The sequence below is a fragment of the Myodes glareolus genome, chromosome 9, assembly GCF_982192425.1.
Source record: "Myodes glareolus chromosome 9, mMyoGla1.1, whole genome shotgun sequence".
Lineage (NCBI taxonomy): Eukaryota > Metazoa > Chordata > Mammalia > Rodentia > Cricetidae > Myodes > Myodes glareolus.
In genome coordinates, this window is record NC_142034.1 from 58,150,756 (window position 1) to 58,172,607 (window position 21,852).

The following is a 21,852-nucleotide window of genomic DNA, read 5'->3' on the forward strand; positions in this document are numbered from 1 at the left end:
ACCTGCCCTACTGGAGTTCACAGGCTCCTGTGGAGCCCAGTCACTTGTAAATGTGGCTAGTGTGATCCCAGGGTAGGCCTGGCTCCCTGGGCCTAGACAACTTGCTAGTGAGGCCTGAGACTATGTTCCTGAGCATAGATTGCAGGAGTTAGGGAGCTAAATAAGGAGGGGATTAGCACCCCATATAGGGAAGAGCACAAGCAATAGTTCAGAAGCAAACCAGAGCTGTGAAGCAAGGCTAAGAGAGGAGGGAGCAGGAAGCAGCTGATAGAATCTATCCGGGGAAACTGGGAGCCGGTTCTTAGGGACCTCATTAGGAAGACTGTCTGGATCCCACATTTTAACTGAATTCTGCCTATGTTTCTCAAGAGGGTCTCCATTAAAAAGACAAAAGAAGAATTTTAATGGCTCTGGCCACAGCATATGCTTCCTGCCCTCTAGTGACAGGGCAGTACTAGTGCTGGTTCATCTGAGGGTTGCAGACAAGGAGGTGCAATTGAAACCATAGGATCAGGTCAGAGTGACTATGGGAATTTGATGAAATGAGGAAAGGGTATAACACAGAACCCCGAACACCACCCGGAGCCTAAGGAGGTAGGAAGGGCCAAAAAGAAAAAGGAATAAAGAATCTTCTTAGAAGACAGGTCCGGGTCGTCATGAAATGAAAATCAAGCTGTTGGTAGCAGAAGAATGGTAACAAATTTTTAGTGACTTCTACAAGATCAAGCAAAGCAAGGATAAAGTCTGTCCCTGGGTGGCTGAATGAGGCCATTGCGGCAGAGTGCCATGGACCAGGCCACATGGAAGTGGGATGGAGAGTCTGGGAAAACAGAAAGGACTGAGTGAGTACAGAGAGGACGGAGCAAAGGGCTGTAGAGAGAATGAGTCCCATCAAACTGTGATAAACTGCCAATACAGAAGGCCTTTCTCTGAGATTCTCCAGTAGATCACAATCTCATAGGAAGACACAGGCAACCCAATGAATGGGACTGCTTACGGCAACTATTCCTGTTTCGTGAAAGGAATAGTTCCAGGGCTTCCTCATAGCATAAGCCCAGTGTTAGAATTCAGAGCCAAAATAAAAAAAAAAATGATGCTCCCTGCCATTAAATATATAGCATTTAGAACAATGTCTCAAAGTCTAATGGATCTACAGATGAACAATGCAATTAAATCCTCCACTATAAATATTCAAAAGAATGTATGTCCAAGTTCACAGCCAACAGGAGAAATGTCGATTTCAGTCTCTTTTTCCATGTTTACTTTTAATCTCTGAAAAATACCAGCCTAATGACCACATTAGATCTTGGTGTTACCCACCTGACCTTCGCAAGTAGTCACTTTCCGGTTACAGATTTTGAGAAGTGAGAGATGTGGTGGAAATAGGAAGAACAAGCAAATGTGGATCACAGAATTAGAATACTCGGGCTGCTAAAGGACCAAAGGCTGAGTGTCACTAAGATGCTCAGGCAGTGTGCTGTCCTCCCACATGTGGCAGAGGTGCCATCTCTGGGAAGGGAGAGGTGAATGATGCCTGTGGCTATTCCTAGAAACCGAGACATGAGCCAGAGCCAGCCTTCGGCTGTTCTCAGCCGCGATCCATCTTCCAGGGGCAGAGTGTGCTCTTCTTGTTTGTGTTGTAATTAGTTCCCATCTCTGAGGACTTGGAGCATATGGTTGCCTTAGTCAATGATCAGGGAAGAGGGAGGGAAGGGGCCTGTCACCCACACAGTCGCATCCCGAACTCTTGCTGTGCCGTGAGTGGGTTGCTTGGAAACGAGCCCCGGTAACAGCTTGACTAAGCAGCCCTTGGTGCCACAGGTAGCGCTGACCTGCACTCAGATCTGGTGGACGACAGAAGTGGGCATCGCATTCGCCAGGCTGGAGGAAGGCTACGAGAATGCCATGAAGGACTATTACAAGAAGCAAGTGGCCCAGCTCAAAACCCTTATCACCATGCTCATTGGCCAGCTCTCCAAGGGGGACAGGCAGAAGATCATGACCATATGCACCATTGATGTACATGCCCGGGATGTGGTAGCCAAGATGATTGCTCAAAAGGTAGGCACTGTAGATCCAGTTTTATTTCTGCTGTAAGTAGAATTTCCATGGGAATCACTCCAACACAACCTCTGGGCCTCGCATCAGCTGGGTGAGGAGCATGGTAGTTCCTGCTGCCTCTCAAAACTTTCAGCACAGCAGTGTAGGGTAGCCCTTGATTTGTGATTAATCAGCTCATGAATTGACCTTATGGTAGTGAAAAAGCAATATATCCTTAGTAGGAACTCCACTTTTATTATAATGTGTAATTAATAACATAAGCTACTCGGCACAATCATGGAATGCACATTATGTAAAATGGTTTTATCCCAACCACAGAGTAATCAAAACCTCTTTAACTGTGTAAGGCAGTTATGAAGTTTAGTAGGGTAAGTGGATCAGATTCATTTTCCACTTAAAATGTTTTCCATCTATCATTAGTTTATTATTGGATGTAGCCCCGGGGCAAGCTGGGAAACATCTGTAATCAGACCTGCATGTGCTTTCTATGCTACGGGCAGAACGTCCTACACTCTCAAGTGTCTCGACACCATCCTAGCCACCCAGAGGCTTCTATGTACTGTGAGCAGGGAGCTACCCATCTATAAAGCACTTAACTCACCCACCTGCTCTGCCACGCTTTCTTTAGGTTGACAATGCCCAGGCTTTCCTCTGGCTGTCACAGCTACGCCATCGTTGGGATGATGAGGCCAAACACTGCTTTGCCAACATCTGTGATGCCCAGTTTCTATATTCCTATGAGTACCTGGGGAATACACCTCGCCTAGTGATCACACCTTTGACCGATAGGTAAGGGTCGGCACCCGCTACTGATCGGTCTCTTTATTTCTGATAAGGCTAGCCAATCACCCAGGATCAAGGATGCCATAATGTGTTGCTTGTTCACATAGCTTCAGGGGGAGAAGCTTGATTCAACACAGCAGCTATGAAACAGAACTTGAAAGGATGTCAGGTGGTCTTCGTCGAACAAGCCCCGGAACAAATCAATGAGCTGTAACTTTCTGGAGGAATTACTAAGACGGTGATACACACCTGACTCTCAACACCAGACCGAACACATTCTATCTGCTTAACTATGACAAAAGTGACCTCACATTTGGTCTTCTAAACTGGGGGGAACAATTTATACCTCACATGATTTTTTTTTTCCTGAGGATAAGGAAATGATCCTAATGAAAAGTTTTGAGTCTGTTGAGTCAAGTATCTTGGTTGGTGAAGTACTTACCCTGCTAACGTGAGGATCTGAGTTCAATCCGAAGTGCTCATGTTTAAAACACCACATGTATTCTCCACTGATACATCTGTTCGTCGCCTCCCACTCTCTGAGAATACAAAACTATAAGGAACATGTTCATATCCATTAAAGTACTTTCGGTGTCGCAGGAGTATATGCTCTCCGTCCTTCATCCTAGCTCATACACGAATGAACACATGCCCCACACTGAGCTGGCCACTGGCATTTCTCGGGAGCTAAAATATTTCCTACCCTTAAACATCAATCCCGCAGGGGAATTAAAACACATACAGATAAAAAAAAATGAAGAAAACAAGGGGAAAAATACTAGACCTTAGAGCAGTGGTTCTCAACCTTCCTAATTCTGCGGCTCTTTCATAGTTTCTCATGTTATGGGGACTCCCAACCATGAAATTATTTTGCTGCTACTTCATATCTGCAATTCTGCTACTGTCATAAATCATTTTGTAAATATCTGATAGGCAGAATATCTGATATGTGACCTCAGACCCACAGGTTGAGAACCACTGCCTTGGCCTCAAGTAAGGCCTAAAGCCATCTGCTGTGAGTTTCTAAGTGGAGGACACAGAACGTGCCTGTACTCTGTACAGAGGATCCCACCACAGCAGAAAGGAAATGATGGTTAGAAGAGTTTGAGCAACGACAAAGAGTGTCTGATGGGGACCTTTTGGGACATGCTGGATCCAGAGGGGGCAGGGACTGTCAGATGGTTGCCAGGGTGTCCGTGATACAGTATTGAAATCCGTGTGTGTATCACTCTTGCTGGTGGAAAGGGACTCTGGCATCTGTTTTGTTTGTCTGGCTTTTCTGAGACACTGTCTCCCTTTACGCACCATCTAGCTCAGGTTTGCTATGACCGTGAGATAATCCTTCCTCGGGTCTGTACCACCACACTCAGTCCATCTGTCAGTTACTGTCAAAGTAGAGCCCCAAAGTGAGAGAACCATAGTTAAGCGTCACTGAAATATTGCAAAGCTGAGTCACGGAAATGCAAGAGAGACGTAGACACTTGATTTGTGAGTGTGTGTGTGTGTGTGTGTGTGTGTGTGTGTGTGTGTGTGTGTCCTGTGTGCATGTGCATGCCTGCATGGGGAGGTCAGCAGACAGCCTTAATATTATTTCTCAGAAACTTTCTACTTTTGTCTATTGTTTTGAATTTGGGGTGTTTCATTTCTGACAGGGTCTCTCACTGGCCTGGGAACTTGCTAAACAGGCTAACCTGGCTGAGCAGCCCCAGAAATCCACCTGCCTCTGCTTCCCCAGTGCGAGGATTACAAGTGCATTCTACTACATGTAGATTCTGGGGCTTGAACTCAGATCCTCATGCTTGCAAGATAAGTACTTTACCAGTTGAGCTATGGCACCAGCCCCTCTAGTGCCTATCTTAAGTGGTAACTTCTGTCTTATAATCAAGGACTCAAACACATTACCAAATGTCTTGATGAACAGCTTCAAGTGACTTAAGTCTGTGGAACTGGGCAAGTTTGAATACCTGGTGTCCTCTGTAGATGAAGATGCCTTCCCGTGTTTACCTCCAGGTTTTCTACATCCTCCATTCATTTTCTTGCCCAGTCTGAAAAGCCTCTCAGACCCAGAATCCTACTCAGGTCATTCCCTTTTTGATTCTCGTAACTCCTTTTCTGTGTGATCTTCATGAGGCCACATCCCTGCCTTCAGTGGTTCCCTACTGCACTTCAACCAAAATCTAAAGTCCTTGTAGGACACGGTAATCTCTGCCAATCTCCCTAATCCTCTCTCCCTGTGCCGTCCCCAAAGCCACCTTTCTACTCATTAATAGAGGTTCATTTCAACTGTCTCACGCCTGCAGCTTCTTCCTCCAGGTTCTCCATTCTGTCATGGCGCCTTATCCTTCCCCCACCACCATTTCAAAAAGCAGCCTCTCCCATCTGATGTGCACATACAGCAGAGAGCCCATATTGAACCCCTTCGGTCTCCCTCCTAATTTTCCCCACCTTCTGGAAAGATTTGCTTGTCTCCTTGCTCTCTGTCTGAGAGAATCTTGTGTGCAAAAATTACCAAAACCCTAGTAGCATTTGCTGAATGAATGAATGAATGAATGAATGAGCGATGGCTAAGAGTAGAAGTTTCCACTCATAAGAACAGATAATATCAAGGAGAAGTTGACTTGGGGTTCTACTTGAAATCAACTACATCTGGGGCCGCTCTAGTGAGAGATGAAGTTTTTCCCAATTCAAGGTACATTAAGACTAGGTTCTCCCAAGCATCTCTTGGAGTTGTGATTCTCAGTATGACATCCATCATTAGAATTAAATCTAGCAGCATGTTTCGTTTTACTGTGAATTTCCTGGCTTGCCACAGAGTATGAGATAATAGGGAAATTATATCAGTTGAAACAATATAATGAAGCCATCACATGTCTGAGCAATTTGATTAATATCTGTCTCCCACTCTAGATTACGTGTCCTATGATCGCCTTGACTTTGGTTTCCGCTGCTTTGCCCTCAGGACTTAGTACTGAGCACTGTGTTCAACCCTGACAAGCGATTGGGATGGACTTCCTAAACCCATGCCGGGAGCTGAGTTCCAGAGCCTGGGGTGTGGATGCGGCTTCTCCATAGCTTTCAGATATTCCTCTACTTTCTTTCCATTGACCCAGCATTGCCATTCCGAGTTCTAAGAAGTATGAGACCCTTATTTCCCCAGATCTTGACATTTGCCTGGAAGCTGAAGAAGATAATTAGGGCTTTTGGATTTAGAGGACTCTGGTACCTTCATGCCCAATGCCCTTGGTGGGGGTGTGTGGAGTGGGGAGAAGAGTTTGACAATGAATTATTTTTAAAACAGGGATTTATCCCCTCTTCGATGAGATTTTGCAAGTAAGAGCTTGAAAGGAGGATTTGCTGCAAATATTAGCGAATGCGATGTAAACCTTGACCTCGTTTTGCACATTAGATGCCTCTCTGACAGTGTACGGAGTTGAATATTACATAAGCCCCCCCTTTCTCATTGACTTCCATTATCATCTCAAGAAACGCTCTACCCAGAAGAAACAATTATTCTCCCCATAGGAAGTCACATTGTAGAGAGCACTCAGCCTTTACGTGTGTGTAGCACTGGGACATTTAATTCGCTCCTGCCAGAAGAATTAATCAAACGGACAATTGATCCATACAACCTTTGCACATTCATTAAAAGCACAGCCGTGTACAGTACATCTGACTGATTGTGCCCGTGCCTTTGGAATTTCCCGCTGCCTGGATGGGATTTGAATATGTAAGTAGGATCGGTCGCTGTCACCGGACTTAAGTACATCACTAAATTGAAGAACCAAATGGAAATGTTTTCTCAGGCTGAACAAAAGCAATTCTTCTAGGTTGTCCCTTAGCCTTGGGTGAGCTCTTCCCAGCCCCTCCCTGACCCTCCCCTCCTCTTCACACACAAATGCTTCTGTCTTCCCTGTGCTATATTAAGTAGTTTTAATCAACTGCTTATCAATGTTGAGCACCTCCTAATTTCTCGGGGAAAAGTGCAAATAGGTGAGACAGAGTTGAGGCAAGAGTCTTTCAAGGTGGTTTGTCGGACAAGGACAGAGCCAGCAAGAATCTGGGAGTTTTTCCTTCAGTGTTCCTGTTCAAGGAAATCAGGAAACCTTAGTAACTGAAGAAGAAATGCCAAGGTACCTAGGGGGTATCTATCAATGTTCACCGGTTTCATTATGTATGGGACTTCTGAAGACAGAAATTGGAATCATATTGTGATCTGTTAGAAGACATGGGGGATTTCTCATTTTCCTTAATACTGTGTTTCAGAGAGCTCTTCTCTGGACATGGCAGCCCTGGCTGTCTTCATGAGAGCAGTTGAACCACCTGAGAGACCCACAGGCTCTGGTCCATTGGCATTGCCTCCTTGCTCCACCTCTAGCTGTCTGTAGTTCTGTCCCAACTGCCCATGGCCTCTGGAGGTGATGGAGCATATAGATGGTAGAAGGTTAACTAAGGGGGAAACTCCATCTATGTACCTACCGGAAGTAGTCATCCACGCTGGGGTGAGACTCTTGGGTGGCTAGGCTACTTTGCTCCTTTAAGTAACGCCTCATGCTTTCTAAATAAGCCCATTAAATACATTGGCTCGCCAAGTGGAACGTTAGTGACATTGTACATGGTCTGTCCTTGGAGGCTTTTCTGGACTGTGTGGACATTTGTTCACGTCTCCCCATGTAAACTTCATGCAATAACTGCATGTATGTTCTCAGAGTATTCTTCTAAAACCCTCAGGAACTGACTCTCAGCCTGCTTGCAAGTGTCCCATAATATATGTAACCTAACCTTGTGATGGGATGGGGGCATTTGAGTTATTACTGATCTTCTCTGTTAACAACGAAGCCTCATGAACACCTCTGTGAATGTTCCTCCAAGGTTCTATGTGAATTTACTCTAAGATACTAAGGAAGAAAATAATCAAGTGGTACAAATTTGCAGATTATTATCTGTACATGTGTGTACACACAAACATGTACAGGGGGTGTCCACGGAGAACTGAAGAGGGTGTTAGATCCCCTGGAGTTGGAGTTAAATGGCTATAAGTCACATGACTTGACGTAAGTGATGGGATCCTAACTCCGGTACCCTGGAAGAGTAGCAAGTTATCTTAACCACCGAGCCATTTCTCCAGTCCCCTGTTGGTTTCATTTATAAAAAAAAAAAGAAATGCTGTCCCCACTCTCTCTGGTTTATGAAAGTGTTGAGTGCAGAGTACATTAAATAGCTGTTTGCATTCCTTTAATGTCCCTATTCATTTTGCTGGTCACCCTGTATCTCCTTTGGGTTTGGGCCTCAATTACTCACAGGCTTCCTTCTGAGTCATATGTTTTTTGGCGATTGGATTTTCTTCTCCTGAGAGTTATGCCATCACCGTTCTGATTCTTTATAAATTACTCATAGATTTAGAAAGCCCCCATCCAAAGAGAACCATAACATTTACCTATATCTTTTCCTAGCTTACTTTACTTTGCTTTTTATTTCATCTCTTTGAGTACTTTGGGGAATGTTTTGACTGTTAAGAACTTGGAGTCAAAAATTTTTTTGTTAAAACATTTTCAACTACAACTGATAGCAGTCCAGATGAATCCATCTTTTGCTTGGCTCTGTGGTGCAGTGGATAGCGCATTGGATTTCTAGATAGATTGAACCAACTTTTAAATCAAAACAGGAAGTATTGCACAAATCTGGAAAGTGTGTTCAGCTGACTGGAGCATAGTCAGTTCTGGGCCCTAAATGTTGACCTCAGAGCTTGAACTCCATGGACATAACATATTTTGTCTGGACAGTTGTAACATAAGGGCTGGCTTGTTGGGTTTTCTGTCCCTCCCAGTACCCCAACAGCCGGCAAGCAACAAAGAAAATCACACACAAGACTCCATAAGGTTATAAACCGATTGGCCCATTAGGTTAAGCTTCTTGTTAACTCTTATAACTTATATTAACCCATTATTCTCATCTATGTTAGCCATAATGGCTCAGTACCTTTTCCAGCGGGGGCAGCTTACATGCTGCCTCTTCAGTGGTCTGCACAGGAGTGGCTGAGGGCTTCCTGTGTCCCAGAATACTCCCAGTCTCTTTGCTTCACCCCTACGTCCTGTCTGGATTTCCCGCCTATACTGCCTGCCTGACCAATCAGCGTTTTATTAAAATATGATTGACAGAATACAGACAATTCTCCCGCACCAGACAGTGGGCTGTTTCTAGTTGGGGCCCTTATAACATTACTGATGTGAGCATTTTCACGTAATTCTTTGTGTGGATGTGCTTCTTTTTTTCCTTTGCTTGGATGGCGATCTGTTCGATTCTATGCTCTTTCATGCTTGGCCCCTTGAGAAACTTCCAAATTTTTCTCCAAAATGGCTGCACCACTTTATAGTCTCTCCAGCAGTGTGTGGGCATGTCCATGTCTCTGCATCCCTGGTGATGCTGGTCATTGTTGCCTTACTTTTTGCAGCCATTGTGGTCAGTGTGAAAGGCTCTCTCACCCTGGTAATAGTTTGCATTTTTTCAATTGCCTATTGATTTTAAGCAGCTTTTGTCATTTGCCTCATAACGTTCAAGTTTCTTCTTTGGTATGACACCCTTTTGTGTTTCTATGGAGTTGTGACGATTCTGTGCTCTACTATATCACGTATTAGTTGCATGTATGGTATTCTAGTCTGTGGCAAATCTTCTTTTTCTTCGTGGTTTCTTTTGAAGTTCAAGCATCTTAAGTTTGGATGCCGTTCAATGTATCAATTTATCACCATTTACTGTTTTGGGTCTCGCATTCTTTGCTTGACTTGATGTATCCTAATTTTCTTTTCTTTTGCGAGTATGGGAATTTTTACATACTTACCTTTTATTTTGGCCACTGAATGCCCCGAATTAAAAGTTCTCGACCCATGGCATGTTTAGTGTTCAATGTCCCAATTTCTCCAGGGAAAGTAAGACAGCCAAATGAGCCTGCAAGGCCAGGGGTTAATGCTGAATGAGGCCCATTTTCCTGAGCTCACCTCAAGTCAGTGCCATGCATTTCACAAGCAAACTAGAGATGAAAGAGTTACAACCTACTTCCTTTCTCTGCCCAGGGGAAATGCCCTGCTGGGTTTCACCCAGAGGCAGGAACAGAAAAAGGGAAGTTGATTTGTGGAGAATACAGAAACTCACTTGAGTCCCCTCAACGCCATGTTGGTTCTGAGCACCATCACATCAATAAAAGTCATTGCCATCTGGCAAGAAGGGTACTAACTCAGCTGCTGGTCAGTCTGACGCATCAGCTACAAAAAACAAACCAAAAAAAAAAGGAAAAAAAAAGAAAGAAAGAAACCAAGCAGATGATTCTTGAATACAGCGTTCATCACATGGGGCTCACGAGTAGAGTCTGTATCGATTCACTAGATATGAAGAAGTTCGATCATTAATGCAATCTAGCAGATTTATTGAGGTACATTTTAGTGTCTTAAAGTTCACCTATGACAAAGGTTCAGTTCAAGTGAACATGGCTTTTATGATTTTTGCAGTAAATCCCTGCCCCTACCCCAACCCTGGCAGTCTACAGTTCAATTGTTGATGTTTCATTTAATCTCTTTATCTTTCTTCTTTCACATGTGGGGCACAATGCTGTACGTTCATCAGGTTTGTGTCATTGTCTTAGGGTTTCTTTTGCTGGAAAAGAGCACCCTGACCACAGCAACTTTTATAAAGAAAACCATTTAATTTAGGTGACTACAGTTGCAGAGTTTTAGTTCATTATCATCATGGTGGGAAACACGGTGGCACTCCAGAAGGCATAGTGCTAGAGACGGAGCTGAGAGTTCTACATCTTGATCTGCAAGCAACAGGAAGTGAACTGAACTAGGCATAGCCTGAGCAAAGAGACCTCAAAGCCCACCTCCACAGTGGTACACTTCTTCCAACAAGGCCACACCTACTTCAACAAGACCCCATCTCCTAATAGTGCCATTCCCTGTGAGTTTATGGGGGCCAAGTACATTCAAACTACCACAGTCATGTTCATGCCGTCATATAGCTAAGGAATGTTCTGCTGCATGGATGCTACATCTTGTTTAACTATTCACTACGGATGGGCATTTGGGCTTTACATAGTTTTATTGATATGAATATTGTCACCATGATCGAGTGTTATAAATAAGTAAGCTTATCTCTCTTGGGAAAATTCCCAGGATGGAAATTTCTATATTATATGAAAAGCCTTTCTTTTGAAGAAACTTTTAGCCTGTCTTTCAAAGTGACTGTACCATGCAACGTTCCCACCATCAACATATGAAGCTCCTTCTTCTTCTGACTCCTTACCAGTATTTGTTATGGTTGCATTCTGTATTAAAGTCATCCTGTGTAATGTACTGTATGCACACTGAGTTTCTCTAGGTGTTGATATTAAGCGTCTTTTCATGTGCTTGTTATCCAATGAGTCAAACTAAATGGAACTATGAATATTTTTGAGTACCTTAAATAATTTTGTGTGGTGATGATTTTGTGTGTGTATGTATACCACGTGGGTATGTATGTATTTAATGGTGTAGGTGTATGTGGGGTGTGTGGTGTGTGTATATGTGTGTGTGTGTGTGCATGTATGTATGTGTGAGTCTACACGCCACTTGTATCTACACTGTCTGCCTTGTTTTTGTAACAGGGTCTCACTTACTGAATGAACTCAGAGCTTACCATCTCAGTCATACTGGTTGACCATGAGTTTCAGAGATTCTGTTTCCTCCTCCACCCCAACACACATGCATGCATGCACACACTACACACCATTGGGATTATAGGCATGTGTCACCAATACCCAGATTTTACATGGAAGCTGAGGATTTGAACTTGGATCCTCCTGCTTGGCCAGTACAAGCACTTTACCCACTTAGCATCTCCCCAGCTCCATTAGAAACAGTCTTAAAGTTGACTTCATTCTATTGTCATTAGGGAAGATAGTAACAGGAATATTAGATTGGATGGTTATCTGTTCACTCATGGGGTCATTCACATGTTTCTTAAAGACTTATTGAAATCTTGCATATGCCTAGAACTATGCTGGGTTCTGAAGGTAAAACAGTGAACCAGAAAGTTGGGCTTCCTAATTCTTGCACGCAGATGTGTGAGGTATCTGTGTGATATATGTGGTGGGCATCAGGGTGGCATATAATGTGATAGGGAGTCAGCTGAGCAGCTTCTTCTTACTCATCCCAGCCTGAGGCTGGGAATGCTTATCACTTGGACTAATGTCAATTCCTGGCGTTAGCCAGCCAGATGGGAAGAGATATCATCTAGGTAGGCTCAAATAGGTTGCTGGGTAGGGAGAAGAAAGGGCCAACACAGTCTCAGAGTACCTAGCAAGTGAGAGTTGCTCTACATAACTTGTTGTTATTATGCTTGAGGAAGAGACATGGATCACTAAAACACTGAGAAAGGAAGCTAGACTAGAAGGCATGGTCAAGGTCAAGACAAGCTAGCAAAGAGCCAAGATACCCTACGGGGAGGTGGTCATAATCAGATTGTTCTCTGGGAAGTTCAGGCTCTATGGGGAAAAGACAAAGGTAGGTGGTGTCCTGGGTTTTCTTTCCTTCATAGACGCTAATCAGGCCCATCTATCCTTGAGCTTCCCTCTCTCTGACCCCCAGCAGAGCCATCTGTGGCACAGAAAATGGCCTTTGCCCTCCTTTGTTTGGCAGGTGCTACATCACCCTCACTCAGTCTCTGCACCTGACCATGAGTGGGGCTCCCTCGGGACCTGCGGGCACAGGCAAGACAGAGACCACCAAGGACTTGGGCCGAGCACTGGGCATCATGGTCTATGTGTTTAACTGCTCGGAGCAGATGGACTACAAGGTACAAGTTCAGCCTGCAGCTGGAGAGACTGGGACCTGGGTGGTAGCTGAGATCAGGTACACGGCTTATCCTTTCTTTGTTGATCCCACTCCCCCAGGAGAGGCAGAGTCTGGAGGGGAGGTTTCTCCTTACTCTCTCACACTAGATTTAAGGATGCTTTAGCTCTTGTTGGCCTCCTGTCAAGCTCTTATATAACCCAGAGGCACAGCCCCATCCATTTTGATTCTGCAAATGAACTTGGTGAGCAAATGGATCATTTGACATGGTTGCCTTTCATGTGCCACATGTAAAATGATGCCGTTGAAGAAACCCTCAAAGTTCTAAATTTACTGACAGGCCAGGAAGGCAGAAAGGCTCATGAGTAGCTGTGACGGGGACCCTTGTCTCCAGGTGACAGCTTTATTTGAGCCCCTCTGTACAGGGGGTATTCCCCTGGGACAGTGTACAGGAACATAGGAGACTGGAAACAGTAGGGACTAGTCACTGCTCACTCTAAGGGACACCTGCCGCCAGGCTGTGCAAAGCCCCTGTACTTAGTCCCAGAACCCGGCATTTTTCAAACAACCAGTGTGCTCCAGGTTGTGTCGTGGAGAAAATCCACAGAAACAAAAGGCCTGCAAGGTCACTTCCAGCTACAGACATTCTGCTCACAGATGAATAAAAAGCTCATTTTAAAGATGTGTAATAACAATGTGCCCTGCTGCCTCCATACTGGTGTTTTCTCATAGTCTATGTTTTTTAATAATACGCCTATGTTTCTCTTGTAAGCAGAATTAATAGACAATATTTAGAGTGGGATAAAAAGGTTGCATAATAAGATCAACTAAGATTTCGTGCTGGAAAATACATTTAATGTAGAAATAACTTTGGAGATGGTGGCTGCTGAACTATGATTCTTTAGGTGACAAACGTTTTCCAGAACTGGGATGGCTTGCTTTAGTACAAACCTTTCTGTGCAGAAGTTAAAGTCCTGTGAGGCCATGTTTACTCAGAGCAAACAAATGGGGTTGGGGGAGGGGGTGGTGGCATCCAGACCTTAATCCAGTCCTTCCCTGAGCCTTCGCCTCGAAAGTTGAGCGCAGTTGTTTTTATCGGGGAATACATCAAGATGATGTTTCTTTTCAAGGATGGAAGACATTTGTTTTCTCTTTAAAAAAATAACCTCAGCCTTCAGGATTATTTTGAGCTCCTAGATTCTTCAATAAGTTTTTCTTTTCTTTTTTATTCCTCTATAGTTAATTATGGGCAGCATTGCTGAAGTAAGTAAGTCTCCCATGGGGAATATTCTGGAAGACACAGTCATTCGGATGTAGAAGGCATGCATTTTTCCTGGCATCAAATCAGCAGATTCTTTCAAAGTCAAACTAAGCACAACAAATAGGAAGAGAGGAGTTGACTCCGGGGCCAGTGATAGCAAGTCGTTTATCACAGTTCTTTTAAAATTAGACAGTTGTCCCTAACCCCATCTACTCCTTTTAAAGCACACTGTAGAAGAGCGTTTGTCCTTAGCTCACCTCGGCTTTAAGTAAAGTTTCAGTCTTCAAGTCCAGGACAGACACACACAAGAGCAGTATCAATAAAAGGAGTCTAATAACACCTCAGAATGAGTGCGTTCACTTTCCTAAGCCCCAAACATCACTGTAAACAGACAGCCCTGCTAAACTGCTCCTGCACGCCTTTCTACTCCACTGTCCAGCTGTTTGGCAGCTGTATGTTATCACCAAACATGCCAGAAACAAAGTCAGTTGGTTTATCAGTTACTGCCATTGCTCAGAATATGTGGGACATTTTAGGAAGATGCTAAAATAAATGATGCTTTATCCTGCAGAACTGTAGCTGGAGATGCTCAAAAAGTAGCCATAAGGGAGTCCACTCCAGGGAGTGTCCTAGGCCACCCCAAGATGAAACTGGTTAGGATTCCAAAGAAACACAAAAAGCTAGGATGTCACTCAGGGGAAGAATGTTCACTTAGCATGCAGACATTCCCAGGGCCTTGGGATTGATATCTAGCACCCAAAGGAGCCCAGGAGGTGGGGGAAGGAAGAATAGAGGGGAGGGAAAGAGGAAGGAAGGAAGGAAGGAAGGAAGGAAGGAAGGAAGGAAGGAAGGAAGGAAGGAAGGAGAAGGGAAGGGAAGGAGAAGGGAAGGGAAGGGAAGGGAAGGAAAGGGAAGGGAAGGAAAGGAAAGGGAAGGAAAGGGAAAAAGGAAGGAAGGAAGGAAAGAAGGAAGGAAGGAAGGAAGGAAGGAAGGAAGGAAGGAAGGAAGGAAGGAGAAGGGAAGGGAAGGGAAGCAGGAAGGAAGGAGGGAAGGAAGGAAGGAAGGAGAAGGGAAGGGAAGGGAAGTGAGGCAGGCAGGCAGGCAGGAAGAAGGAAGGAAGGAAGGAAGGAAGGAAGGAAGGAAGGAAGGAAGGAAGGAGAAGAGAAGGGAAGGGAAGCAGGAAGGAAGGAGGGAAGGAAGGAAGGAGGGAAGGAAGGAGGGAGGGAGGGAGGGAAGGAAGGAAGGAAGGAAGGAAGGAAGGAAGGAAGGAAGGAAGGAAGGAAGGAAGGAAGGAAGGAAGGACAGACAGTCTAGGCGCTAAGAGGATCAGGGGAAAGCACTTGGTACAGAAATGTGTGGAGTACTGGAGCTTATCTCTGAAAATGAACTGTGACAAGCTGAGATATTCTGTCTAGGAATGTCCTCAGCCAAGAGTCAATATGTGTTACTCATATGAGTTTTAAGGCATTTTCTTCAGAACTGGGTCTAGTTTCCTTAAGTGGTTTGGGAAACAACCTAAACGTCTTTACCGGTGTATAAGAATATTCAAGACTCTTATTTAGCCTGAAGACTGCTGGAAAGCCTGCAGCCACTGAGCCAGGCGCGCTCAAGGTGTTATGAGTTTCAGTCAGGATACAGGAGAGTGAGAGGCCCTGGGGCCCTATGGATGACGTAGATGATTAGATAGCTAGAACAGTTAGGTCAATACTTGAAATTGATAGAGAGAGAAAGAGAGAGAGGGGGGTGCATAGATCAAATAAGGCTCAGTCTTTCTGGAGGAACAAGACATTTATGGAATAATTAATAAAACTAAATTTTCCTGAAATACCACAATCCTGGGCATGAATGAGTAATCTACAAATTCTAGGCCCTGGAATATTCCAGAACAGGGGGACAGACACAGTGGTTTCTGGTGAGGAAACACATTGAGGAGCTCCTGAGACCTAAGGCTGTTAGAGGCCTGGGATGTGGCACTTTAGTACAACCTGATTCATAGCCTGGCTTTGAACTCAGGACCTACTCTAAGTAGCCAGTGACCCCATCCCACCCCTCACCAGCTTCACCCTCAACTATTATCCTAGAGTCTGACCGAGTAAGGAGAGAAAGGACCAAGAGCTGGCATGCATTTTTATGTGTCTGCTGTGGCACTAACATAATAGATTCTGTTTGCATTTCTCCAGAGTAGAGATGAGAACCAAGCATAGCATCATGACCAGGTGGCTTTAGGGAGCATTGGGAGATGTGAGGAGGGTAATGGGGATAAAGTCCCGATGTCAGGGGCCATAGGTCCTTCAAGTGGTGGGCTACAGAAAGACCTGAAGGCTTTAGAATAGCAGGAAAACATAAGAGGAGGCTGTTTCCAGGAGCAGGCAGCGTGAGGGGAGAGAACTTTGCAACCCTTCACACAGGGAAGAAAGAAAACCCAAGTGTCAGACACTAAAATGAGAAAAGAAATGACAAGAGGCTTAAGGGAAGCAAAGCCAAATGGTGCTCTAGGAAACAAGGGGACGTAGTGGGCTGATGAAGCAAAGAGGCATTAGAGGAAATGGCTAGGGATGGAGGTGGCATCCTCATGCACGTCTGTCCCAGGAATTCTGTCAGGACACAAGTCCACTCAGTTCCATGTATGCAGATGCAGGGCCTGAGTGCTCCTAGAGCAGCAGAGAAATGTGGGAGAGAGGTCAAGTAGAAAGCCCACAACACTAGTTAGCCAATGTCCCTAGACACAGCCCGTTAGCACTGAAGCGTTCTATAGGTCCTGCCAGGGATGGGATTTGAAAGGCTGAATTTACCAACATCAGAATAAAGTCACATCGCTTATTAGAACGCTGCAGTGGAACTGAAATGGGTAAAACAGCAAAGAGAAACTGTGCGCACAGAGTCCTTGAAGGGTTGCCTTTATGTGCAAGGTGTGCACATGGCCTGTCAGGCAGGATTTTAATGACGCCGTGTCCTGGAATAATTGTAGTTGGGATTTATGGTGGTTAGCTCTGAGGCAATGATGATCTTGCCCCCATCAGAAATGGCTCAGTACAACCGCCTATCCTAAGCTGGCACCCACATTGTGCAGCCGGGACCTGTAGGAAGAGCTCTTTCTGATGAGATAATGGTCAGGTTTGCAGGCAGAAGTGACCTTGCAAGCCCAGCCTGCTCAGGGGCAAAAGCAACTCTGTTGTGAGGCTGGCCGAGCACAGCCATTAATTGCAGAACGGCACCTTACACTTCATATTATGGCAGCAGTACTTTCCCCTTGACCTCAATACAGAGGCCACTGCAGAAACACCCAATGGCTCTGAAGCGGAGAGCGTTTAGAGTGATTTCTGAACCTTAGGAGACTCAGCCTCCTGGAAGAGTTAGAAGGATTTTTCATGACTTCTGATACCCACAACTTCACTAACGTCATTCCCCCACTTCCCCAACCCCCACCTCCTGGCCTCTATGTCTCTTGTGCTGTTCTTTTCCGGAGTCTCCGTTTCAATATGTGTTCTAGTGATTTTACGTCTTTTCCTATCTTCATCCATATCCTAGTTCTGGCTCTAATTGCACACAGGGCAGCTGGTATAGAGGGTCTTCCCCCACTTTGGGAGGATCCTGCTACTCTTCCCTGCTATATCTCTAGCTCATTTCTAAGATGGAGATCTCAGTCATCCTGCCTGTTTGTACCCTTTGTTCCCCAGGGCAAATCAGTCATCAACATGGATTCCCTCTCAGCATCCTCCACTTTTGGCTTTTTGCCATGACCTGTCTTTATTCCAGTCCTGAAGCCTGACCTCTTGGCCAGGTGATGCCACTGCTTAGCCAATAACACCAAGAGACGTGTACAATGAGCAAGTGGAGTGATGTGAGTTCTGTTGCTGATCCTCAGGGAAGAAGGGGGCTGGGACAAACATCTACTTACAAAATTCTCTTTAAGGTTTTATGTATTCATAAAAGGGATGCACAACTTTAAAACTTTCAAACAACTGTTAGGCATAGGATTTGGTTCCTGAATTCCTAAGTAGGGTTTGTGATGCTTGATTGGTTGATTTAGACACATGCATACCTACATACACATATACATACATTAAAATGATGATGGGTGGTGGATGGATGGATAGATAGATAGGTAGGTAGATAGATAGATAGATAGATAGATAGATAGATAGATAGATAGATGATGGATGGATAGACAGAGAGATAGATGATGGATGGATGGATAGACAGATAAATGATAGATAGATAGATAGATAGATAGATAGATAGATAGATAGATAGATAATAAATGGATGGATGGATGGGTGGATAGACAGATGATAGATAGATAGATAGATAGATAGATAGATAGATAGATAGATAGATAATAGATGGATGGATGGATGGGTGGATAGACAGATGATAGATAGATAGATGGATAGATGGATAGATGGATAGATGGATAGATGGATAGAGAGATAGATAGATAGATAGATAGATAGATAGATAGATAGATAGATGACAGCTAGATAGACAGACAGACAGGTGACAGATGGATGGATGGATGGATGGATAGACAGACAGACAGACAGACAGATGATGGAGAGATGGATGGATGGATGAATGGATGGACAGACAGATAGATGATGGATGGATGGATATACAGATAGATAGATGATAGATAGATAGATAGATAGATAGATAGATAGATAGATAATAGATGGATGGATGGACGGACAGATAGATAATGGATGGATGGATAGATAGACAGATAGATAGATGATAGGTAGGTAGGTAGATAGATAGATAGATAGATAGATAGATAGATAGATAGTCTCAACCTATAGGAATACATGAGAGTAAACCTCAATGACTAGAACCACCTTGCCCTCCTGAAAACATCCCTAACTATTGACTCTAAGGTCACTGTCCCACCCTCATTCTGCCTGCAGTGCAACTCTCTCCCCATTTGACATGTATGTCATGTTCATTGTCTTCTTTCTTCACAAGAATGTCAGCCCAGAAATGTCTTTCTTTTCTATCCTGTGTACTATTGATTTCCCATGTCCCAGAACATTCTCTAGCAGATACTTCCTGCTCAACTAATATTTGTTGTATGAATAGATGAGCAGAAAGACCTGTCTTTCTTATTAATATTAATAATAATATTAATTAAAGTCTTATTAATAGTTTACTTTGTAGAGCATTTTCAAATTTGGGGAATAATTGGTACATAGCACCCCCATGTACTCTCCCTTCTTCATACTTAGTTCCCTCATCATTAATTATAGGTGCACTAGGTAGTTTCATGTCAACTTGACACAAATGGAGTCATCAGAGAGGAGGAAGATTCAACTGAAAAATACCTCCATAAGATCAGGCTATAGGCAAACCCATGGGGCATTTTCTTAATTAGTGATTTATGTGGGAGGGCCTAGCCCATTGTGGGTGGGGCCACCCCTGGGAAAGCAGGCTGTGCAAGCCATGAGAGCAAGCCCATAAGCAATACTCCTTCATGGCCACTGCATTCACTCCTGCCTCCGGTTTCCTAATGTGCTTGAGTTCCTGTCCTGACTTCCTCCAATGATAAACAGTAATGAGAAATTATAAGCCAAATAAGCCCCTTCTGTAACATGAGGGCCGGCTTGTTGGGGTATCTTTTCCTGCCTGGTACCCCACAGCCGGCAAGACCCAGAGAAAATCAACCACACAGAGATCTCTATAAGTTATAAAGCTGATTGGCCCATTAGCTCAGGCTTCTTATTAGTCCTTGTAACTTATATTAATCCATTATCATTATCTATGTTAGCCACACGGCTCAGTACCTTTCTCAGTGTGACAGCTCACATGTTGCCTCTTCGGTGATCTGGGCAGGAATGGCGGAGGGATCTTCCTCCTCCCTAGACTTATCCTATTCTCATTGCCCCACCTCTACTTCCTGTCTGGTTGACCCGCCTATACTGCCTGCCTGGCCAATCAGTGTTTTATTAAAGTACATGATTGACAGAATACAGACAATTCTCCAGCACCATTTCCCTCTTTTTTTTTTAACAAAGGAAAATACCCATAGTCCATTTGTTGGGAATGTGGGCATAGTATTTCAGGCTACTTCCTGCTGGTTGGGGGCACTGATGATCTTAGGGGACCTAAAGAAAATTTAGAGTTATAATCAAATCCTGACTGGAGTATCCTGTGAGTCTCGATCATCTCAGGCAGCAGTCTTGAATCAGTTCTGGATGTAGAATTCTGTCATCTGGGCCATCTGTTCCTACCGGAGATTTCTCAGGTGGTCTTCCTTGATCAAACTGAATTTTTCTTAACTCAGAATGAATCCACAGCCTCTCATTTTCTGTGGAAACAAAAGCAAAATCTCTTCTCCAAAGTAACATACCTTCTGACTTCAGTTTTGAAACCAAGGTATTTTCAAAATACCTATCTTGGGTTAGTTCAGCAGCATATATAAACAAAAGTCTTTTAGCAGCTGTTGCTCCTTCCTCAGCATGCAAACAATTCAAAGAGAGCATAATAGCATACAGTATCAAGATTCTCTGTGTATTTTCCATCTTTATGTGGCTTTACTTTAACCTCTATTTCTTACATTTTTACTTTTACTTTTATAGACAGGTTCTCTGTATATCTTTGTCCTGGAATAACTATGTAGACCAGGCTGTCCTTGAACTCACAGAAATTCCTCTGTCTCTGTCTCCCCAGGTATTGGGATTAAAGGCATGTGCTACCACACCCTGAACTCAGAGAGATCTGTCTGTCTCTGCCCCCCAGGCATTGGGATTAAAGGTGTGTACCACCACACCCAACTACTCTCCTTTTTTTTAACTTTAAGAACTTTAACTTCATCCTGCATATATTTTTAACACACTGTAAACCATTTAGAGGTTTTCTTCGTCTTTAAGCCTCTCTTCACTGTATCTCTCTCTCTTTTTCTGACTACATGAGTCTTTAAGGAGAGGATTAAAGCCGTGGCTTTGATGGCTGGATCCAGCCCATTCCTTAGCTTTCCAGCCAGTAACGAAGGTACCTCCAGCTGTAGCCATGTTTATTGCCACAACTCTATTTCGTTTCAAGGTCCCTGACAGCAAGCAAGCTGCAGCATTCTGCTCACAGACCACACTCAGTCGGACTGCCTGTCTGAAAGAGTCAGAGTTTGCCCTGGCAGGACGGCCCAGAAAGCCAGCATTTTAAAACAGCGCAGCTTTTTTCCTGCTACAGCTGAAAACCCGAAAAGCATGCATTCAGCTTTTCACCAACACCGTTTAAGTGTTTCGTGGCAGGACCTCTTAATGAGCTACAAAGTTTTGCAGCTAAAGCTGAGTCAGGAAGCCTCTCTTAGATGAGAGTGCTTGCTTGACTCTAGCAAGCAGAACAGACCCAAGAAATTGCTGCTACCAAGAAAACATGCTTTACTCTATTCTTTTCCAAGCTTTCTCAGGCTTTCTGTGGATGCAGTTATCCATGTGGGCGCCATATGTAACATGAAGGGTTGGCTTGTTGGGGTTTCTGTCCCGTCTGACACCCCAACAAGTCGGCAAACCCCAAAGAAAATCACACACAGGACTCCATAAGATTATAAACTGATTGGCCCATTAGCTCAGGTTTCTTGTTAACTCTTATAGCTTATATTAACCCATTATTCTCATCTATGTTAGCCACACGGCTCAGTACCTTTCTCAGTGTGACAGCTCACATGTTGCCTCTTCGGTGGTCTGGGCAGGAAGAGCGGAGGGATCTTCCTCCTCCCTAGCCTTATCCTATTCTCATTGCCTCGCCTCTACTTCCTGTCTGGTTGACCTGCCTATACTTCCTGCCTGGCCAATCAGCATTTTATTAAAGTACATGATTGACAGAATACAGACAATTCTCCAGCACCACCCTTACTCCCCGATTTGCTGTTGGTCATGGTGTTAGTTACATCACAGCAATAGTAACACTAGCTAAGACAATAGGCCAGTGTAGCATAGACCA

The 21,852-nt window shown here is 44.2% G+C and overlaps 1 protein-coding gene across 1 annotated transcript in view; it reads left to right on the top strand.

Moving 5' to 3' along the window:
• Positions 1-21,852, top strand: part of Dnah9 (dynein axonemal heavy chain 9) — a 362,388-nt gene that overhangs the window by 105,181 nt on the left and 235,355 nt on the right. Inside the window, exons 25-27 of the mRNA XM_087910517.1 lie at positions 1,822-2,061; positions 2,690-2,850; positions 12,507-12,663. Coding sequence (XP_087766643.1) covers positions 1,822-2,061; positions 2,690-2,850; positions 12,507-12,663 — 558 coding nt within the window. The remainder of the gene's footprint in view (positions 1-1,821; positions 2,062-2,689; positions 2,851-12,506; positions 12,664-21,852) is intronic.